Source organism: Lygodium microphyllum, chromosome 12, assembly GCF_053477565.2.
Source record: "Lygodium microphyllum isolate KBCC chromosome 12, Lygodium_microphyllum_v1.1.10, whole genome shotgun sequence".
NCBI classification, from domain to species: Eukaryota; Viridiplantae; Streptophyta; class Polypodiopsida; order Schizaeales; family Lygodiaceae; genus Lygodium; species Lygodium microphyllum.
Window position 1 is genome coordinate 138,011,965 of NC_141146.1, and position 20,766 is coordinate 138,032,730.

At 41.7% G+C, this 20,766-nt stretch overlaps 1 protein-coding gene across 3 annotated transcripts in view; it reads left to right on the forward strand.

Annotated features, from left to right (window-relative positions):
• Positions 1 to 241: 241 nt before the first annotated feature.
• The window catches only part of LOC148028339 (Pseudouridine synthase family protein), a 48,851-nt gene continuing 28,326 nt past the window's right edge, over positions 242 to 20,766 (forward strand). The window contains exons 1-3 of one of the 3 annotated variants that reach the window (XM_087690155.1): positions 243 to 641; positions 6,012 to 6,044; positions 14,096 to 14,208. In XM_087690155.1, coding sequence (XP_087546281.1) covers positions 413 to 641; positions 6,012 to 6,044; positions 14,096 to 14,208 — 375 coding nt within the window. In that variant the 5' untranslated portion in view covers positions 243 to 412. Of the gene's footprint in view, positions 642 to 6,011; positions 6,045 to 14,095; positions 14,209 to 20,766 lie in introns of all 3 variants that reach the window. The other 2 variants (XM_087690153.1, XM_087690154.1) reach the window with 2 other exon arrangements.

Below are 20,766 nucleotides of genomic sequence, written 5' to 3' on the forward strand. Positions count from 1 at the left end.
GAAGATTGGCATGACAAAATGCGGATGAAGAGGCAGACAGAAACATATTGGCATTGCAGAATTTGAACACGCGACACGCGTAAAGTGTGTAGAACACATTACCAACCAGCCAGATGTGATTGGGTGCGCAACCAAATCATATAAATGGGCCCGGTTGCGTGTGAACATCAGAATGTACAACAGACACATGCATTTTAGAGAGCCTGCCCGTCCGCCGTGTTGTGAAAGCGCTGCCCAAGTCGTGTCACTATAGTTGATCATCTGTGCGCCGTGCAGGCTGTGAGTGGGAACAAGTTTTTCGTGAACACTGGACCGTCACCTGCACTCATGCGTCTCACCACTTCCTGACGCGCGGATATGGAATTCTCAGGTCGGTGACGATCGAGTCTAGTCGGCTGGACGGGAGGGGAGGATGGTGCTTCTTCTCCCATACGCAGACGCGGCATCTGCCATCGCCTCGAAATGCAATGCGCTTCCGTTTCCCGCCAGCCGGCGTCTGCAGCTGACGAGCCGCAGAGCTTGGTTGCGAGTCCTCAGCTCGTCCATGCCTGATCAGGTCTATTCCAAACCATCGCCTGAATACCTGTTCATCAAGCGCAAGGTAGCCATGTGGATCGGCTACGTCGGCACCGACTATAAAGGTACTTCATTCATTTCTCCCCTCATGCGCGTCCTTTTTGTTAATCAGTTTATCTTCTAGCTTAAAATCAGTTTCCATACGCTTGTTAGGGGCTAAACTCTGAGATGCCTTAGAAAGTAAAACGTTCACAGTGCATTTTCAGGTCTCACATCTAAGCTTTGTTTGTGACATACCCCCCCTTGCAAAATGGCAATTGACCCCAATGGCATGCGTGTAGGAACCAAAGATATGCCTTACCAAAAATGTAATGTAACACAAATTATCGATGCAACATGTATACGTGTTGTGGCCATAAACATGTCATGAAATGTATTTACAATCTTGGGGGATGTTAGTATGATACTCAATGCCATGATAAACCTCCATGTGTGCTCTTGAATACCGAGCTTTCTGAATCAAGGCAAGAGCACCCAGATCTTAGACTCTTGAAGGAGATACCAAGGCAAATAGAGAGAAACACAGAATGTACAATACATAATAGATACAATATGATGAATGCTCAATGAAAAAAAAGAGTTTTTTGAATGAGAATGATACAAAGAGACCTCAAGGATTGTGTCTCGAGGACTCAGGCAGAGCTGAGCCAAGAGAGGTGTCGAAGACATCAAGAACAGCTCTGAGAGTGTCTCGTACTTGAGATGGACCTGCACTTGAAACATAGTAGCTGTCCACTTGTGTGATGCCGAAAGAGTACTGCCTTGCTGTGTAGATCTGAAGTAAGAGCAAAATGCAGCATTGTGGATGATGTGGCAGCCTCTAGGAGTGGTTGGAGGAGGCAGCAGCACCTTTGATGCAAATGACGTAGCCTTCTAGAGCTTGTGGACAGCATGATCATCTGAGTAGCATCATCGACAAATGTGACAAAGTATTTCTTTCCTCCTAGAGATAACCCTGGCATCTGACATACACCAGAATGTACTAACTCTAGAGGCAAAGATTTCAGTCAAAGAGACATTATATGAGATTTCTGTGCATGCTTACCATAAACACAATGATCACAGTGCTCAAAATCAGCATAACAAAGACAAGGCAAGTAACCCAAATGAGAAAGTACTTTCATTCATGTTTCACTCATGTGTCCCAACCGGCCATGCTACAAGAAAACACTTGGCTGCTCGATTACGGCAATAATATGGTCATGCACACTAGATACGTGGAGAGGATACTAAGTATTGCTCTTTGAGCCTTAGGCAATAACCCTAGATCCCTTACAGATTTCCCATTTTCCATCACCAAAGGTGGTATGAAAACCATCAAAAGATTGATTGAAGTGCTAGAGAAAAGGCCTCCTATGCTTTCTGACTTATTTGCAATAATGCCATATAGACAAGCGTAAGTTTTTGATTAATATGGTTGGAACATACTAAGAAAATTTATTCTAAAAACTACCATAAATAAGTTACTCTTGTTTCTGTTCTGTTATGTTATATATGCCTCCGTTAAGTGTTTTGTGGAATGTATGTGTGACTTTGGGAAAGTTTTCTAGCCTTGGAAAGAGATGAATGTAAGTTCAAAAGAGCTCAAGGAAGTAGAAAAAGCAGCTGTTGAAGACTCAAGAGAAGACTGGAGTGAAGTGATAGACTATATTGATAGATTGGGAAGAGATGGACCTAGCCTTGGGGGAGTACTGGTACATCTACTATTGTATGTAGATGATATGGCGCTTATGTTAAACATCAATGAAGAGTTGTAGCACTACCTAGATGCACTATGCACTGTATAGCCAGTCAATGTCTTAGTTTACATATGGTGGGGAGATACATGCGCACATTGTTTATACCATGCATGTGCATAGATTCTCTCTTTCTCTCTCTCTCTCCAAAACACCTTTGGAGGAGGCATGGATGACAAGTGGAACAGGGTCAAAGTCTTCGAAGATTAGTTTGAGAATATGCTTTAATGGGGTTTGTTTTATTTTCTTTAGGAGAATATGCTAATATGATTTTAATGAGGTGCGGAGCTTCGCATCTAGTGCTTGTTATGTAAAGATTGCTCCATGGATTTCCCTAGAGATGTTTGATGCTTCTTGGGGCTTCTTTGGCGACCGCGGAATCATCGGATAAATTGCCGGATAGGGAAATGATCTGGACGCTGCCTTTGTTTCGCTGCGAGATGGAATTAGCTTACTTTATGCATAAGATAACTTACCTCGTTAAGACACTATAGCATATCGTAAAAAAAGCCAGCTTATTAGATAAGGTTTGCCTTTGACAAGCGGCTTTGAATTCCTAAATAAATTCATTATCTACCTTATGCAAAAAAAAAAAAAAAAAAAAACAGATAGCGTCTCGAAAATAAAGCAAATACGAAATTTCTATGATAACGCAAATAATTGCATAGTTGCTCTGGCTCTCAGACAGAAAGCAGCCAAGGTTAATACAATAGATTATTTTAATTAATAATGCTAATATTCCTTATCCATTTGATCGAAATAAATAAAAATCCTCATGTCTGCGTGTTTGTTTGCGCATAAAATGAATTTGTTAGCCATAGGCATCGATAGTTTAGTTAGTTGAGCTCCAACGATCCCAATGAATGCCATGGGCTGTAGCACTACCTAGATGCACTATGCACTGTATAGCCAGTCAATGTCTTAGTTTACATATGGTGGGGAGATACATGCGCACATTGTTTATACCATGCATGTGCATAGATTCTCTCTTTCTCTCTCTCTCTCTCCAAAACACCTTTGGAGGAGGCATGGATGACAAGTGGAACAGGGTCAAAGTCTTCGAAGATTAGTTTGAGAAAGATATTTTTGTTCCGAAACATGAAATCATACAAAGAAAGGTGTGGAGAGCAAGTCTAGAGGTGCATCCATCTAGGGATAAATTTTGTAGGGCCGAGATTCACATTTAAGGAGAGTAGTTGAGGATAGGCTATGCACCATTAGGAGCCATGGAGAACTAGTGTGTGCATGTACAATTCTAGGGGCCTCTAGATGAAGCTTTGGATCTTTGACTTATTGCTAATATCAACACTCTTATTATGGAGCTCCTATTTGGGGATTGAGTCCAAGAAGGAGAGTCACAACAAAATAATCACTTCCAAATGGAGGTGAGGTTTACAATGGATGGGAGTAGATGGAGCAGCCCCTAGTAATGATTTCTTAGATGATTAGGAGTGGGTCTTCAATGCCACACGAGATAGTTAGAGTAGAGATGAAAGCACCACCTATAGTGGTTCAGGTTCTTTTCTAGACAATGATTTTTGTGCACATGCTTTGAAGCCTCCCGAGACAGAGATACTCTAAACTTGCTCTGGACTCATCTAGAGGGCTAGGATTGTAGCGTGACAATGAGTGTTGGTATGCTCAGATAGATGCATGGATGTAGCTACATGGGCTACATGTGGATAACTTCCACCGCTATAGTACAAACTTGGATTTCCCTTTCTTATGAGCTCAGCTGAGAGAAGCTCAATAGGATCATTAGGATGGATGTTATTCTACTCCACACAGCCAGGACTTGGTTGACAACTTGATCCCTACCTAGGATTTAGGGACCAAGATGGCTTTCTACTGAAAACATATTCTACATGTGTCCCTTGATGGTTTTGTTATTCGGTTGAGATACATGGATACATACTTATCCCATGGAGTACAGTTTGCCATTGGTTAGCTCCACATATCCTTGCATCAATTATGAATAGAGATTGGTTGCTATGGTGCAAAATCCTTTCCCCTAGAGGGTTAGATCTGCTAGCTTTGACAGCTTGAGCCACAGATTGAGCAAGAATGAGCTTCTTCACATGAACGAAACCAAAGTTTGCACAGTTCAGAAAGAAATGGCTTGGGCATTGAATGCAGTCCCATGAATCATCATATAAATAGATGAACCATCATCAATGATGGAGAAGGGCAGGGAATAGGGAAATTGAGGAATGCAACATATGTTAGGTTGGCCTTGGCCATTAATTCTCATAGAGAATAGCTGGCACCATCCAACTTTTGTCCCTTTGGGAGAACAAGAATGTGTGCTGATGATGCAAGAACAGGAAAGTGGGGTATGTATCTTGTTGTCCACCATTGACAGATGAGAAGAAGAGGTAGAAGAAACTCCATCAAACACTGATGCCATTGCTTTAAAAAAGTGAGCATTTTCTTAAACACAGAACCCAGCAAGGCCACACCATGAGAAACAACTGCCTTGCTAACTGGATTGTTCATTATGCTGAAACTGCTAGGGATTGATCAGGGCTGAAAAACGTAGTTTCAAGCCAAGAATGCAGGCTGCCACAGGCTGTCAATGCAACAATCTAGCGTTAGAACAGATCACCCGGATAGGGCAATACTGGGCAAAGAAGTTGTGGACAAGTGAAGTTTTTGCAGGCTCAAATGCAGCAATGGATGTGAAAAATGTGGGTATACATCACTTTTTGTGTGCTATGGTGATTATAATATACACCATGTCAGAATCTGAGCAGAAGTAGAAATGTGTGAACACAATGGCTGAACATTGAGAGGTGATGGAAGCAGTCAATAATCTGCAAAGCAGTAAAGGCTGATGCAACCAAAATGGCTGAAGTGTAGTTGTCCAATTGATAGGCTGTCTTAAAATAGGTGCACACGACTCAATGACTCTGAATGTTATGCTGAGTGTCCAGGGCACAGAAAGAAAATGGGTGGGCCAAAAACAGGACATTAACCAAAACTGGACAAAAAAATGGACCAAATTGGACAAATGTGAAACACAACATGACAAAATTCCCAGTGTCCATCATTGGCTCACTTTAGATGGTAGGACTGATGAATAGGAGATGATCATGACTGCTAACATTTTCATATTGTTATGTTGTTAGTAGTTACTCAAAGTGTGCTTTTGCAAATGAATTTGTATTTGTTTTTTTGGAGTTTAAGAAAAAAATCGATTATCTTCACAGTGCATTGTCTGTGTACAATACAGATACTTATTGACCCGTTGCTTCTCTGTATCCTTTTCCTTCTCCTTCACCTTTTGTTTTGCTTCTCCTTCACCTTCTTCTATTGCAGCTGCTTTTTTCCTTCTACTCCACTTGCTGCTGTTCCTTGTCTTTTTCTCCTTCCATGGCTGCTGTTGCTGTTCCTCCTTGTCCTCACTTTTTTTGCTAGCTAGCTGTACCACCTTATCAAAATGGGCTTCCAATTGATATTTTCCAATTCAAGTCATAATTTGTCAGAGTTTATACATCTAGAAGCTCATCTTTAAGGCCTACCCAAAGAGAGAGAGCATGCCATGTAAATCTGCATTATGGTTAGTTCATTAAACATTGAGTGTGGTGTGCCAGAGTAGCTTTACTAGCTATGTCAGGGACAAGAAAACATGTACATTCACCACTTGACAGCACTGAGTTTGCATACAATTGAAAGCCTCCTTTGTTTGTATATTTACAGGTCTTCAAATTCAACGTACAAAAACTGACCACAGTAAGTTTCCTATCAATTTACTGTTGTTTTTTTAGAGCTTTGCATGAAGATATGGTATGAGTCTAGTTCCTTTGAACATTTGATGCATATCTTAGATAGCAGGATTTCTAAAATGTTAATGCCTATATTAAGTGGAACCAAGTCAATCATGTGAAAAGAAATTGTTGAATTTCTGATATTTTATATGGCTTATGGGATTAAAACATCAACTGTAGGCCTCACCAACTATACACTTTGTAGATATGAAACGTGCTGTTGTTGACAACTTTTAACTCAACAAAGTTTCAAAATTTTGGAACACTTACAACTGCTGGCTAGAAGTGTATGCTGTAAGAAAGTTGAAAGTGAAGCATTTTCAGGTAGTTGGAAACCTAATAATTCAGATAAAATTTCTAGTTCTTCGAACTCCTGTTACTGTTTTTTTGTTTAATTAGGTCAGTTGTATATATAATTTTGTGTGCACATTACATGAGTGCTTGTATTTGGAAGGTTTCTGTGCACATTATCTTTGTGTTTCATCAAAATGCACATTCTCTGTTCATGACTTCAGGTCAAATTAGATGCAGTGGCAAAGTCAGGTTGTTTTTGAATGAGAGAAATTCAGGAGAATTCTGCAGCCTTAAGCATAGGTAGGCAATAAAGCTCACAAAAGTCAAATCAAAAAGTGCAACAGAAGGGAAGGATACAAACTCAAGATAAGAACTGCAACTGTGTTGATTGATACTCTAATGAAAATCGGTCAACATTGAAGAAGTGTTACCAATGAAAGAACTAGCAAAAGATCAAGGGCTTAATGTTAGAGTTTATTATAGCTAACCCTTTTAGTGAGTGGCAATGATTGCACAAATGACTCCTTTTTTCTGTGGGGGGCAGGGGGAACACGAAGCTTGGCTAATTGAAACTCTCTCTTGTGCCCAGCTCTCATTTGCACAATTTGCAAAGCAAGTGGGCCCCTTTCTTGTGTGTGGTACATTCTTTTCTTTTTTTTGGGGGGGGGTGGGTAAAACCATCGTTCATTATATCACAAATGTTCAAGGAAAGTAGACTTCATAGCAAAGTCTACTTCCAAGAATAAAAAATAGTGGTAGAGCACATTGGAAAGAGAAGCATCTGCATCATGAAGCTGACAGCTATCATATAAAGACTTGCAGCGAGTGATGAGCTGTAGGACTGAAATAACTGAATTCCCTAATATGCATGGGTTCTGTAAGTTCAATCATCCAAAGAGCCCAAAATCTGATCCAAGCGAAGAATTCAGTATAATGAGAATGAGATGCCAACACAAAACTATGCTAGATAGCGAGAATAATTTGCCAAATATCTATGCAGGAAAGCAAGCATGCAATTATTGAAAAAGTTGATGAAAAAAGCTTTAAGTGGCCAGGCAATACCATAGATGTGGAATGGTCTCTGCAAGCACATTCAGAAGAAAAGCATCTGCATCATGAAGCTGACAGCTATCATATAAACATTGTTGCAGCAAGTGATGAAAGTAGCTGTACGGTTGAAATGACTGATTTCCCTAATATGCATGGTTTCTTCGAGTTCAAATTGTCTAGAGAGCTGGCAATTTAGTATATTGAGAAATCCGACACAAAAATCTGCCAGATAACAAGAAGAATTTACCAAATATCTATGCAGAGAAAGTAGACATGCAATGGGGAAAGGGGACTCATTTCGGGGTTGTGAAACGGAGTTTTGGCCCTGGTCCGAAACGACGAAATGGGAACCTGACACACATTGTACTACTATTTTAGCCTTCACATAATTAGATGCTTACATTGCCAAGCATACCCATTACACACACTATTTTGTAGCTATAGTGGTTGCCAGCAAGAGAACAGTCATAGTTATGCAAATCTTATGTGTGCCTATGTGCATCCTCCCATTAAATATGACTTTAATGAGAGAAACAATCATGCAAACACATGCATTAAAAGTAGATTTTGAAGGCTGTAAATGAAAGCCGAAACTAGAACACATTGGCTGTAGGCCAAAAACGAAAAACATAGATTGATAAAAGTTTAAGCCCCTCCCCTCCCTCTTGGGTTGCGACCCTCAAGAAACAAAACAAAACCTTTCTTTTTAAAATTCCCAAAAGAAAGGGTGATCCTGAAATGCGACGTTTCAGTCCTTTTCAAGGGTGCAAAATACCATTTCATGCAATTATGCACACAAAGAGCTCCCTTCTTCGGGATGATACCCTGGAACAATTGGTATGATGATGAGTATCACAAGACCAAAGCTCACCTACAAAGAGAGGTAGCATTGGAATCCACTACCCACAGACAAGCACAACTACTCCTCAGATGCCTCATATAGCAGAAGAAGAGAGCATTCTTAGCCTGGTTGGATAGAGACTTGTACCAGTTCTTCTTCAGCCAAGATTCTAGAGAGGCTTGGAGGCTTTTCATAGAGCATTGTCTAACCACATCCATTGCATCTGATACATGGGAGCAATATGTCTCCACTCTCTACACAGTGGCAAGTCAGCTTTCTCTCCCTAATCCACCAAAGCCTTGTCTAGAGACGTCCACTTTCTTTATAGAGAGTAGGGCCCAAGAAGCTATTGATAAACTCAGTAGAGATATGGCACAAGATCATGATGGTCTAGTAGCTAAGCACTTGATAAATGCTAAGGTTTTGGTGGCAAGATTACTGGCATACATGTTTAACAAAGCCATGTGCGAAGGCTTTCTAGAGAGCTAGATCACTAACACTATTGTACCCGTCCTCAAGTTAGGTGATCCTACCTTACTCTATAATTGTCAAAGTATTATGTTTGGCAACATATTGTGGCCAAGTTACACTGGTTTTAGGAGAGCCTTCTCTACACTAGATCACATCCTTACACTTAGAGTGATTATTGAAAAGGGCAAAGCTCATAGTCAACGAATCTACTACTGCTTTGTGAACTTTTGCAAAGCTTTTTATATGGTACCAAGAGACTGGTTGCTACATAGACTACACGATATGGGAGTGCATAAGGAGCTCATTTGGGGGATTCTTGCACCATATGAGAGGGTTATTGGTAGAATAGAGTACTTAAAGGCCTCTTAGTACCTGTTTGTTCCACCATTGGGGTGAAGCAAGTATGTCCTCTTTCTCCAACATTAACATTTAGCACGCTTGGCGATTCATGTTCTTTATCTCTGCCAGGTCTTGTGTTAGGTTTGTATAACCCTTTTGAGTAATATGAGCCAAAACCCTCTTCTATTTCTCCTTTTGGTGTGTAGGATCCATATGATTTTCGGTATGTTAACTTTAATAGACGAGGCTCTCAAAGCAAATACCCTTCATTAGGTATATCTTTACCATTTGTTTCATTTTAGCAAGTAAACCATACTTTGCAACTTCCTTCCATTCCACCGCTATCTTTTGCACATTTTGATTTGGATACATCCTCATTCCAAAATCTTGGATTACACTCCACTTTTGCTCAAAGCACAATAGGGGTTGGATCTTCGATTTCCACTCCTAGCACTTTCTCTTCTCCATCCCACAATCTACCTACCCTCCATTCCCTTTACCTCTTGGTGCATTGTTAGGGGGAATGCCACCCTTTAACATTGTACCTTCCACCTACCCTGACTTTACCACATCCTTTTACTTTGGGACGACTGTGATGTGTTGAGCTAAAATATGCATTACTTGCTGATTAGCCTCTTAAACAGCCCCAAAACACACTAAAAAATGCTCTTTTAGAGTAAAACCCTAAAATGAGGAGTGGTTCGAGAGAGTTTAGTGAAAACCCTAAAACGGGGAGCGATTCGAGAGAGTTCAGTGAAAACCCTAATTTTTTGGGCGCCCTTCCACATCTATAAATAGATAGGCTGCCCCCATTTAGCCTTATTCTGTTTGTGCAGGTTTCTCACTTCACGTGCAGATTTCAGCCATCAGCCTCCTCCCACGTGGCTGTCCAGCCCTCGAGACTGTTGCCACTTCATCCGGGTTTGCTCCTACTGCTGGTGCCTTCATCCATGCTGACGTCAGCTGCTGGTGACATCATCATCTGCTGCAATTTGATCATCTAGTCATCGCCAGCCACATCAGACATTGTTTTAGCCTGTTGTTTACAACAAACTGTGCGCAGTTTCTAGCCTCTGATCGGTGATACACTGCTGCGTTTACCAGTTTCCAGCCTCCAGACTGCTGCGTTTTGGTGACTAGCCTGCTGCCATTCACTATTCAGCACTCCTACACTCCGACTCGTGGTCACAGACTTGGGATCCATCTCTGGTGGACGTCACACTCCGACATTGCTCTGCCCTTTAGCACATTGTAGACTCTTACATTCATTTACAGCATTCATTGACTTAAGATTTGTGTTCTCTCTCTCCCTTCTTCTGTTTGTGTTTGAGTTTCAGTGTTTGAGTTTTTGAGTTTTGCGTTTAGGGTTTGAGTTTTGAGTTTTGAGTTTTGCATTTAGGGTTTGAGTTTTGCCTTTGTCTGTGTCTGTCTCTTTGTGTTTCTGTCGTGGTCGTACACTCTGTGTGTCCTTAGTGCAAACCCTAGCAGTTTTCTTCACATGATGGGCATCCCCTCACTATCCCTCAGATACTCACAAATTCCCCACACGACCTTTCAAATGCAAGGATATCCATCCTTTGCTTATGGACTGTCATCACACATCCCTTGGGTGACTTCTACACAGACATTTTCATCGTCTGCTCTTCATGTCCCTACCTCTCCACCTTGGGCTCCACAGGCGGTTACCATGCCCATATCCAATCCGCCCTTGCCCACATTTGGATTTGCTATGCATTCTGTTATGGATTTTGTATAAAATCTTTTCTAAAATCATTGCCAATAGATTGCAGAAGTATTCCTGCACTTGGTTCATGCACGCCAATATGGTCTCATTAAGGGATGGAATATCATGCATAATATTATGAATGTTCAACTGGAGTTTGATTATGCCAAAGCCTCTGGCCAGCAGGTTGCTATGCTTCAACTTGATCTTGAAAAGGCATTTGATCATGTCAGTTTGTCTTTCTTACGGCAACGCATGTCTACCATGGGCTTTGGTCCTCGCATGACTTCTCTTGTTTATAGCATTAGCCAGGGTACTGTAGCACATATTGTACTTAATGGGGGGGATCACTGATGAAATTGCCTTGTCTCATTCTCTTCGGCAAGGCTGTCCTCTCAGTCCTTCACTATTTGCCTTAGTTACTCACCCAATGCTCTCTTTGTTGGATAAGTTGGCTAATCAAGGCAAGATTGTGGGTTTGTCTCTTCCCAATGGTGCCCAACTTTTGGGTCAATCTTTACCTGATGATTCCTTTATGATTCTCAAGGCTGAACGAACTAATGTGAATCGAGCAATGGTTACATGGAATCTCTTTGCTTTAGCTTTGGGGCTTCATATTAATGCTCAGAAATCTACACCGATTTCTTGTACAGAGAGTGATTTGCAAGCTTTGGGTTTGCAAGGAGTTGTGATTTCTGAAGGAGATATTACCCAACACTTGGGTTATCCTATTGGTGTGGATGTAGCTCCTTGCACGTTAGTTGATTGGATGTCATCTCGTATACATGATCAGTTTATGTACTGGAAATGTCAAGGCTGGCCTCTTCATGTGAGACTAAGTTGCTCAATGCATCATGATTAGTATGGTCTCGTTTTTTCTACCCTTACTTGGATTAAGAAGTTTCTTTTGGAACTGGTTCAGCCTATCCGCTTTATGTTGTGGAAAAAGAAAGGGAATCGTTTGGGCCAGGTGTGGATTTCTTGGCAGCATGTGACTACTTCTAAAAGGATGGGGGGAGCAACTTTATTGGATGTTAATTTCCATATGGTTGCTTTGAGATTGGCACTTTTGCAGGCTTTATGTGTGTAGAGTCATCCTTGGATAAATATTGCAAAAATTTTCATTGAAAAGAGTGTTATCTTATATGGTTGCACGGTTATTCAAGTTTCTTGGTGGCATGTGCTGAATTCCACGAGATCTATGAAGAGGCTCTCAATCTTTTCTACTTTCTCATTTGATTGCATCGTGGCAAGAGATTTGTGTTTCGTAGTTTGGCGCCCTCTCAATCTTCGTAAGGAGGAGAATTCGCTGTAATGAGAAGTGCTGGCTATCTCTAGGTTGTTGGACTAGCTTGATAAAGACTCGTAGCAAGAGAAGTTTCATCGGATGGCTCGGTTGGGGTTGTAGATAGTCCATGATGGTGTCATTCTTGGGCAGCCCCGTCTTTGTTCTTTCTAGCGCATTCGTCAGTACTTTCGGGTGCCTCGTGGCTATCGTGACATTTGGTCGTCCTTACAGGAGCAGCTTCTGAGGTACTCTCCATTGCTTGCTTTACAGCCCTCGTCTCGTTGGCGGGATTGGATGTTTGTGCTACTTGATGATTTGCAGAACAGGTCAACTAATCAAATCTATCATCAGATGGTCGAGGTCAAGAGATGGGTCATTGGAAAGGCCAATAAACTGTGGCATATTTGGGACAGCAGAAAGAAGTGGTAGGAAAGATTTCTTCAACTCTGGAAGTCTAAGATTCCTTATCAGGGTAAAGTTTTCATATGGAGGTTGCTTATTGGGGGTCTTCCAACAGGGGATGTGTTGCATGCTTGCAAGATCTCTTGTGGTTGCTGTGTATTTTGCACTACATGCGATGAGACATTTATCCCTTCGTCTCTTGCCTTATTACTCGACAGATTTAGAGTTTTGTTTCCTGTGTGGGGTCCTCACTCACTTAGCAGCGGATATCATCTTGTTCATGGATTATGGGAAGGATGCCTTCTATGTCTGCCTTGCAATTAGATCATTCCTGCCTTTCCATTTTCTTCGTTAGACAGATCTGTGGCATATTTGACGTACTCAGAATGCCTTCATTTTTGATTTTGCCTCAGGTATCCATGGTCATGTGGCCCGTGTTCATGGTTTATTGTTATGGCAGATCTCCTCTATGGTTTCAGCTAACATGGTTCTTCCTAAGATTACTACTCCTTGGCTGGATATTGTTTGCTCCACTCCGGTTGTCCTTTCTGTGTGATATTTGTGTGTTATGGTCTGAGAGGCCTTTTGGCTTGATTTGTGTTTGTTCTGTTTTTCTTAGTTGACCTGATGGTCTGATGTAAATATTGCCATTTAATTCAATTATCTTCATGAGAAAAAAAGGGAGAGAGAGGTTTTTCTTTCTTGGCACACTGTAGTTTCTTCGGCTCCTGTATCAGTCATATAGACCCTTTGTACTTTTGGTCATGCTATATCTTTGTGCTCTTGGTCATGTTGTACTTTTGAGATTATATTTTGGTAATTAATACAAAAAAGAGAGGGAGTGAGATCTGCTGTGGAAAAAAGAATCTACACATTCTAGCATTACTAGGATTTTGTGGGATCATATATGTACACCCAAATGCATGGGGGAGGTTCCATTTTAGATGTGGAGACGCACAACCACCCTTTGATGGACTTTGTTTAGTGATGTGTGTTGAGTAGCAATCCTTGGTTCCGATTGCCAGATTCTTTGAGGAGACATGTGGAGACATGGTAGCATGTGCTTAATGTTTTATGACCCCATACAATGTCTTCTTGGCATCCACTAGATAATCAACTGTCAATCAATTCCTTGCTAGTTGAAATTTCGTTTTGGGGATGCAAAATAGGAAGATTGAACAGGATTGCCTAGACTTGGCATGGTCTCTATTGCCAATGTTGGAGTCCCCTTGTGGTTGTTTTGTTCAGTGTGAAGGATTGGTTAGCTTGATATATGTGCAAGGATTCCAAGTCTAGGTTGGGAAGGGCATCGATGTTCTTGGAAAGCTCTGAACTTTAGGCCAACTCAATGTTGCACTTGAAATTGAAGGAATCCACATAAATTGTGTTGTAAATAGCATCATGTTGTAGTTACGTAAATTGACTTTTCTGTCAGTTGAAGTTCTAAAATATGCAGAAGTCGTGCTTGTAAATAAGAAAAAAATATATTCGTAATATTTGAACTTCTTTTTCTGGCCAAGAAGCATAGTAAACTCATTCTCTGATGAGGTTGTCTTTGGCTTTTGTGATCAATTGTGGCTGTCTTACAATGCCAGCATTTTGCTGCAGCCATTGAGGAAGAGCTGGAGAGAGCTATCTTTAGGGCTAGGGGAATCACTGAGAGTAACTTTGGAAAGCTAGAGAAGGTTGGTTGGATGCGCAGCAGCCGCACGGATAAGGGTGTAAGTCATCTGTACATTCAGATATGAATTATTTTTTCTGCATACAAAATAGCGTTGAAAACTTGTAACTTTAGGAAGTAACAAGAAGCAAGAAACTTGCTGATAGCCATAATTTGACTTGGATAGGAGAGCATGCTAATGAGTACGCCGCAAAAACAGTGAGTTGGAAACCTTTGTTGTAGGTGAAAATGCGTGCTGCCCTAATAGCAAAGGGTATTCTTTTCAAAGTGTTGTGGATTGGGGAAACCTTGTAAAAGCATAAGGTGAATTCCTCTAATTGGAGCATATGTAATGTGGCAATTGAAATCATTCCTCATTTACTTTAGTATTGCAAGCATATGTGCTTCCTTCCTGTGCTGGATGGATGGAGTAGACAGCTGAGAGGGGAAGTTGTTCTGGCTATGGCAGGTTCCAAAAGATAAAGTATGCACCCAGAAATTTAGATTCTAGTCTTTCTGGACTATAAAGACAACTTGTAATGATGTTCCATCTAGTATGCAAATTTCCAGTCCTGCAGTTTCATTGTAACTCAATTTTCTTCACATTTTCCAAGTGTTTCCATTTTGAGAGAGAAAGAAAGCTGTATCAACATCTTCAAAAAGTCCAAATTGACGTATGAGACCCAAAACATTATATACATATTCATGAATAATACTTGCACCAAGTCATTATGTAATGGAAATGAAATGAAAAGCAATGCCTATGACTATCTAGGTACGAGAAATGCTATTCTAGTAGCAGATGGATGCCATCGATAATGTCTCACATTTTTGTCAATGTAACAAAATAAGTAAGATATGTGAATCAAAGAAGCATGGTAGCTTCCCCTATGTTGGGTGATGATGGATCATGGCCTAGACCTTGCTATTTGTGATGAGAGAGAGAGAGAGAGAGAGAGAGAGAGAGAGAGAGAGAGAGAGAGAGAGAGAGAGATGTTCTGCTGTCTCTTTAGCATTTTGTGACTCTTGTATCCTTTCCGCTTACGCCTTTCCTCTGCCCGCAACGTGTCACACTTACGTGACGTGGCATGTCTCACGCCTTTCACTTTCCTTCACGGCCCGTCATACTTTCACGGCGTCTCCTTCCTGCGACGTCTCACTTTTCGGCCAATAATGATATATGATGGGTAACGTATCCGTCATTTCGCCTAGCCTCGCTAGAAAGGAACTTCACGAATGGCTCTGATACCAATGTCAGACGTCTCTGAAGAAGACCATCAAGCCAGAGGAAAAGCCGTCGAAATAAATGAGCACGAGATATCCTCTCACCTCCCAGCCTTGCCTAGTTTTATTGCTGGCCAGACCATCGTGATCCGATTGCCAGCCGTCAAACCTTGGTGAGTCCTACTATTCTGGGACTCTCTTTGGTTCTAGGCTCCCCTAAACCCCGTTCGGGCGCCCAAGACCCCGGACGGTCATCCTCGTGCATGTTTCCCTTGATTTACCTTAATGTCACATTTAATGTCACATTAATGTCACAAGCATGCTGCAGATCCAGGTCATGACCTGAATATGGATGACCTGCAGTGTTCAGGGGTGCAGTCTAGGGAGACAAGCAGAAGTCCTGTGTTTTAGGTTTCAGTGACTGCAGATTGGGGATTTGGTGTGGGGCTGCAACCAGTTGGGTCTGCGTCAGTAGACCAGTCTAGTGTACAATGAGAGAGATATATCTGAATGAACAGCAGTTGGCATGATATTTCTGTGTCTCTGTGTCTGAGCTGAATACAGTTTTCATTGATGAAGTGGTAGAGATGGAAGTGGCCGGGCAGTCAGATTATTCCCAGGACTGGGAGCACCTTTTGGATTTTGCAAATATGTTACTCGGAGAGTATGTGCAACAGAATCAGAATAATTTTCTTTGCTGAGAATGATGTTCTTGATACTAGTGTGAATACGAAGAAGGTGCTGTGCTCCTTTTCATCTTTTCATGAAAAAGGGGTCATCCTGTTTTTTGTGTTGTCTTGTGTATGATCATGGTTGCTGGCTTTGTGCACAAGGATTGTGTAGGAAATTTTTGTGGGCTATGATTGCAGGTTGGTGCATGTTGTTCCATGGAGGCCAATGGTGGATTTTACAAAACTGCTTAAGCAAGAATGTCTGGTCTGGGTGGAAGTGGAGGGTTGTTTGGTTGTTTATTGGCCTCTTTTGTTTGATGCCATGGCTAAGATTAGCAAAGTGTTGGTTCCTTCTAGTACTCAAGTAGCCAATAGAAATTGAGTGTGTATGCTCTGGGATACTTCTTGGAAGTGTCCTACTTGGTTGTGTGTGAATCCTCTTGGTATGCATCCCCTATGCTTCCGTCTCGGCTCAGGAGCCTTTGCAGGATATTGCTCTGCTGGCGGCCAATTAGGTTGCTTTATGGCAGAATGTACCGAAAAGAGAGAAGAGCATCGGTATGGAAATGATGTTTTTGCTATAGAATAGCATGGTAACAGTCTCGCATATGCATATAGATGCCCAGCCAATGGGGGAAATTGTAGACAAAGGGAAACACTAGGTTTCATTCTCCTTTGATGATGCTCCTAGTTGGCAAGAAGTACATTCGAAGAAGGGCAAAAATTTTGATGATGTGTTGCACACTAGATCCTTGGATGACACATAGAATGTTTTGCGCACCTACACACATCGTAAGGATAAATCCTCTTTCCATGGTATTGGTATGATCCTGTTGAGCACTAAGACAACCTATAACCTAAGGACCCAATGGGAGTCCTCATATCCCTCACCTAGACGTTTTGCCTTTGATAAATGTGAGTAAGTGATTTCATGACACTGCAAATATCCGCATCATAGTATTGTTGATGTGGACCAACCTCGACTTCTAAAGTGCACAATATTTTGATGAATGCTTTTGTTGATTTGGTTGACTTTTTGGATGCGGATGGGAAGTCAAGATCATACTGAAAGGGGGGGAGGTGGTCCATGTCAATCCTGTGAGATGAAGACGAGATCGAAGCTTAGCACAGAAATTTGTAGACAGTGTGAGAGTGAAGCACGACACCCAATGCAATAGATTGAAAGAGTGTAAACTAAAAGTACAAGGTACAACCATTAAACCTTAGGGTTGTAGGGGGTGTTCACACCCAAACACGATAAGTGCCCGTAAGTGTGTGACATAAGCACATACAAAATAATACCATAAGTCTGGGGGAAAAAACCTCTCCTATCGAGAGTAAAAAGTGTCCCAGTGTCCTACTAATCACCGACACTCCTATGTGAGCGTAGGCGCAAGTGAGGCGTAAGTGAAATACCCAACAAACCCCTCTGGAGTGAAGAGTGATCAAGAGTACAAGGATCATTTGCCACCAAAGGAGATCAAATTTAAAGCATTGGGAAATGCTTCAAATTTGTTACGAGGAAGAGCTTTGGTGAAGATGTCTGCCACATTACTGGTGGTAGGACAATAGACAAGGCTGATATCACCTGTATGTAGCCTCTCTTTGACAAAGTGATAATGTATCTCAATGTGTTTCGTGCGTGCATGAAACACTTCCGTGCCACTGCAATGGCACTCTGACTGTTAGTGAACAAAGGAGTAGGCTCTGTAACAGATACATCGAGATTAGCGAGCAAATGTCTAATCCATACGCATTCAACTGTGGTAGTGAAAGCTGCCTTGTATTCAGCTTCACATGACGATGTGGCAATAGTGGATTGTTTCTTGCTAAGCCAAGATATGCAAGACGAGCCAAGAAAGAAACAATTGCCACTAGTGGAGTGACGTGAATCATAATCACCAGGCCAATCAGAATCACTGCAAGAATGTAATTGCAGCGGTCCCCCCTTGGCATAAAGCAATCCAAGAGATCAAGTACCTTGCAGGTAACGGAAGACACGCTTAATAGCTTGCCAATGTGATATGCGTGGCTGATGCATATATCTGCTCAGGGCTGAAACTGCAAATTGTATGTCCGGCCTAGTGTTGCATAAGTAAATAAGACATCCAACTGCTAGAGTATATGTGTATATATCAAATAAATCACTATCATCATGTAATGACAACTTTAGTCCAGGTTCCATTGGTGTACAGACTGGCTTGCAATCCTATAAGCCAAACTTCTCAAGAAGTTTACCAATGTATCTTGACTGTGATAAACCAATACCTCTAGCATCATGTATGAACTGAATGCCCAAGTAATAATGCAAAGACCCCAAGTCTGACATGTCAAAAGTTGCTGCAAATTTTGTTTGAATACTGAAATCTGATCAGCATGTGTCCCTGTAAGCAAGAGATCATCAACATATAGATAGATGATCATCATGGTGTAAAGAAAAATAAGCTAACACAGAAACGTAAACAGAAACCGTACGACAAAGCACAGACTGATAAAAAGAACACAGTTAGGGTTAGGGTTAGAGTAACTCAGAGACAATGAACACAGTGAATAAATGAAATGATATGACTCCTAATATGATGCTCATGCAGCAAACACACTATGCAGTGAATGAATACTGAACCTCGAACTCCTGTATCTCTAGGATCAGGGCAGGGTAATGAGCTGGAGAGTGTGTCGTACTGCGAACGGATCCCGAATCATAGCAAGGCAGCCTCCGGATGTCAAACACCAGCAAACCCAGTAGTGAGAAGTTGGATTTGATGCAGACAGTAGTGAGGAGAGAGAAAGACTAAAAACGGAGCATGCAAGAGAGAGAGAGAGAGAGAGAGAGAGAGAGAGAGAGAGAGAGAGAGAGAGAGTAAAAACGCAGGCATGACAGCCTATAGGAGAGAGAAAGACTAAAAACGGAGCCTGCAGGAGAGAGAAATACTGAAAACGCAGGCAGGACAGCCTGCAGGAGAGAGAAAGACTGCAGCGACTGTAGACAGGAGAGAGAAAACTGTCAAGGCGGCAGCTGGAGCCTGCAAACGCAGCAGTTTGCTGGCGTGGCAGGCTGTACGACAGGAGTGTAGATGAACAACAGTCAGTCGCCAGGTAGAAACAGCAGCAATCAGTGTATGGAGGGCTGGAAACAGGCGCCAGACTGTAGGGAACAGTGATGGACAGCAAGGGCTGAGATGTCCTCCGTGACCGGGGTGTGGGCAGCAAGCTGGTAACACCTGAAACCTGCAAAAACGAGATTGTGAAAGAGTGGAGGGCTGGCTGCCAATTTATAGAAAATTAGTGTTCTAGATCCTCTCCTACTTAACTTTCTCGATCCGCTCCCCGTTTTAGGGTTTTGGCTAAAATAAGCCTAAAATAAGCATGCTTTGGGGCTGTTTAAGTGGCTAAGTGCATTACTTAGCACAACATATGGATCCCCCTTCTTTACATACGTAAAGGGTAGACTTAGATGAGCTGTTTATGAACCCTTGGCTAAGCAAGAAAGCATCTATCTTTGCATACCAAGCTCTAAGAGCTTGTTTTAAACAATATAAAGCTTTTTTTAGTTTGCAAACCAAGTGTTTTGATCCCTCAACTGCAAAACCAATGGGCTGCTGTACATATACTTCCTCACGAAGTTCCCCATGTAAAAATGCAGTTTTAATATCCAATTGATGCACAGTCTAGTCATAATGAACAGCCAAAGCAACCATAGACCTAATGGCCGTCATGCAGGAAGTAGGAGCAAATGTCTCCTCATAGTCAATGCCTTTCTTTTGTGCATAGCCTTTAGCTACAAGCCTTGCCTTATATTTGTCAATGGATCCATCTGCATTTCGTTTTAGCTTGTAGACCCATTTTGTTCCAATGTCTTTCTTTCCAAAGGGTAGAGACACCAAATCCCATGTTTGATTCTTAGTGACAGAATCCAATTCAACTTGCATTGCTACCATCCAATGTACACTCTGTTGTGCATCCTCAAAACATTCAGGCTCCTCACCATTAAGGGTGCTTGCTGCCATAACGAACTCCATGGTATGTGCAGTATCATGCATACGAGCTTGCCTTCTAGTACAACCAGCCATGGGTGCATCCAGATGACTATCTTTTATAGTCTGTAAATACCATCTAGGCATTTGTCTTGCCTCTTGACTATGCAGAAGCTCTTGCTGAATTTCAGTTTCAGCATTTTGCTGAATATTCAGATCAACCAATGGCTGATTTTCTGCATTTTCCAAAGGAGCAGTTGGCTGAGCTTGCCTTCTAGTACAACCAGCCATGGGTGCATCCAGATGACTATCTTTTATAGTCTGTAAATACCATCTAGGCATTTGTCTTGCCTCTTGACTATGCAGAAGCTCTTGCTGAATTTCAGTTTCAGCATTTTGCTGAATATTCAGATCAACCAATGGCTGATTTTCTGCATTTTCCAAAGGAGCAGTTGGCTGAACATTGAGTTCACTTGCTGAAACTCTAGTTGAATCACCAAATGTAATGGGCAGTAGCCCTTCAAATACATCAATACATCACGGGCAGCCTGATATGTGTCTAAACCAGCCAGGGACAATTTTGATTTTTCATCAAATAGTACATCCCTACTGACAAACACTTTTTTAGAAACAAGATCATAGAGTCTGTAGCCTTTGCTCTCACTATTGTATCCCACAAAAATGCATTTGACAGCCTTGTTATCCAACTTTTTTCTGAGTACTTGTGGAATGTGTGCATATGCAAGGCAC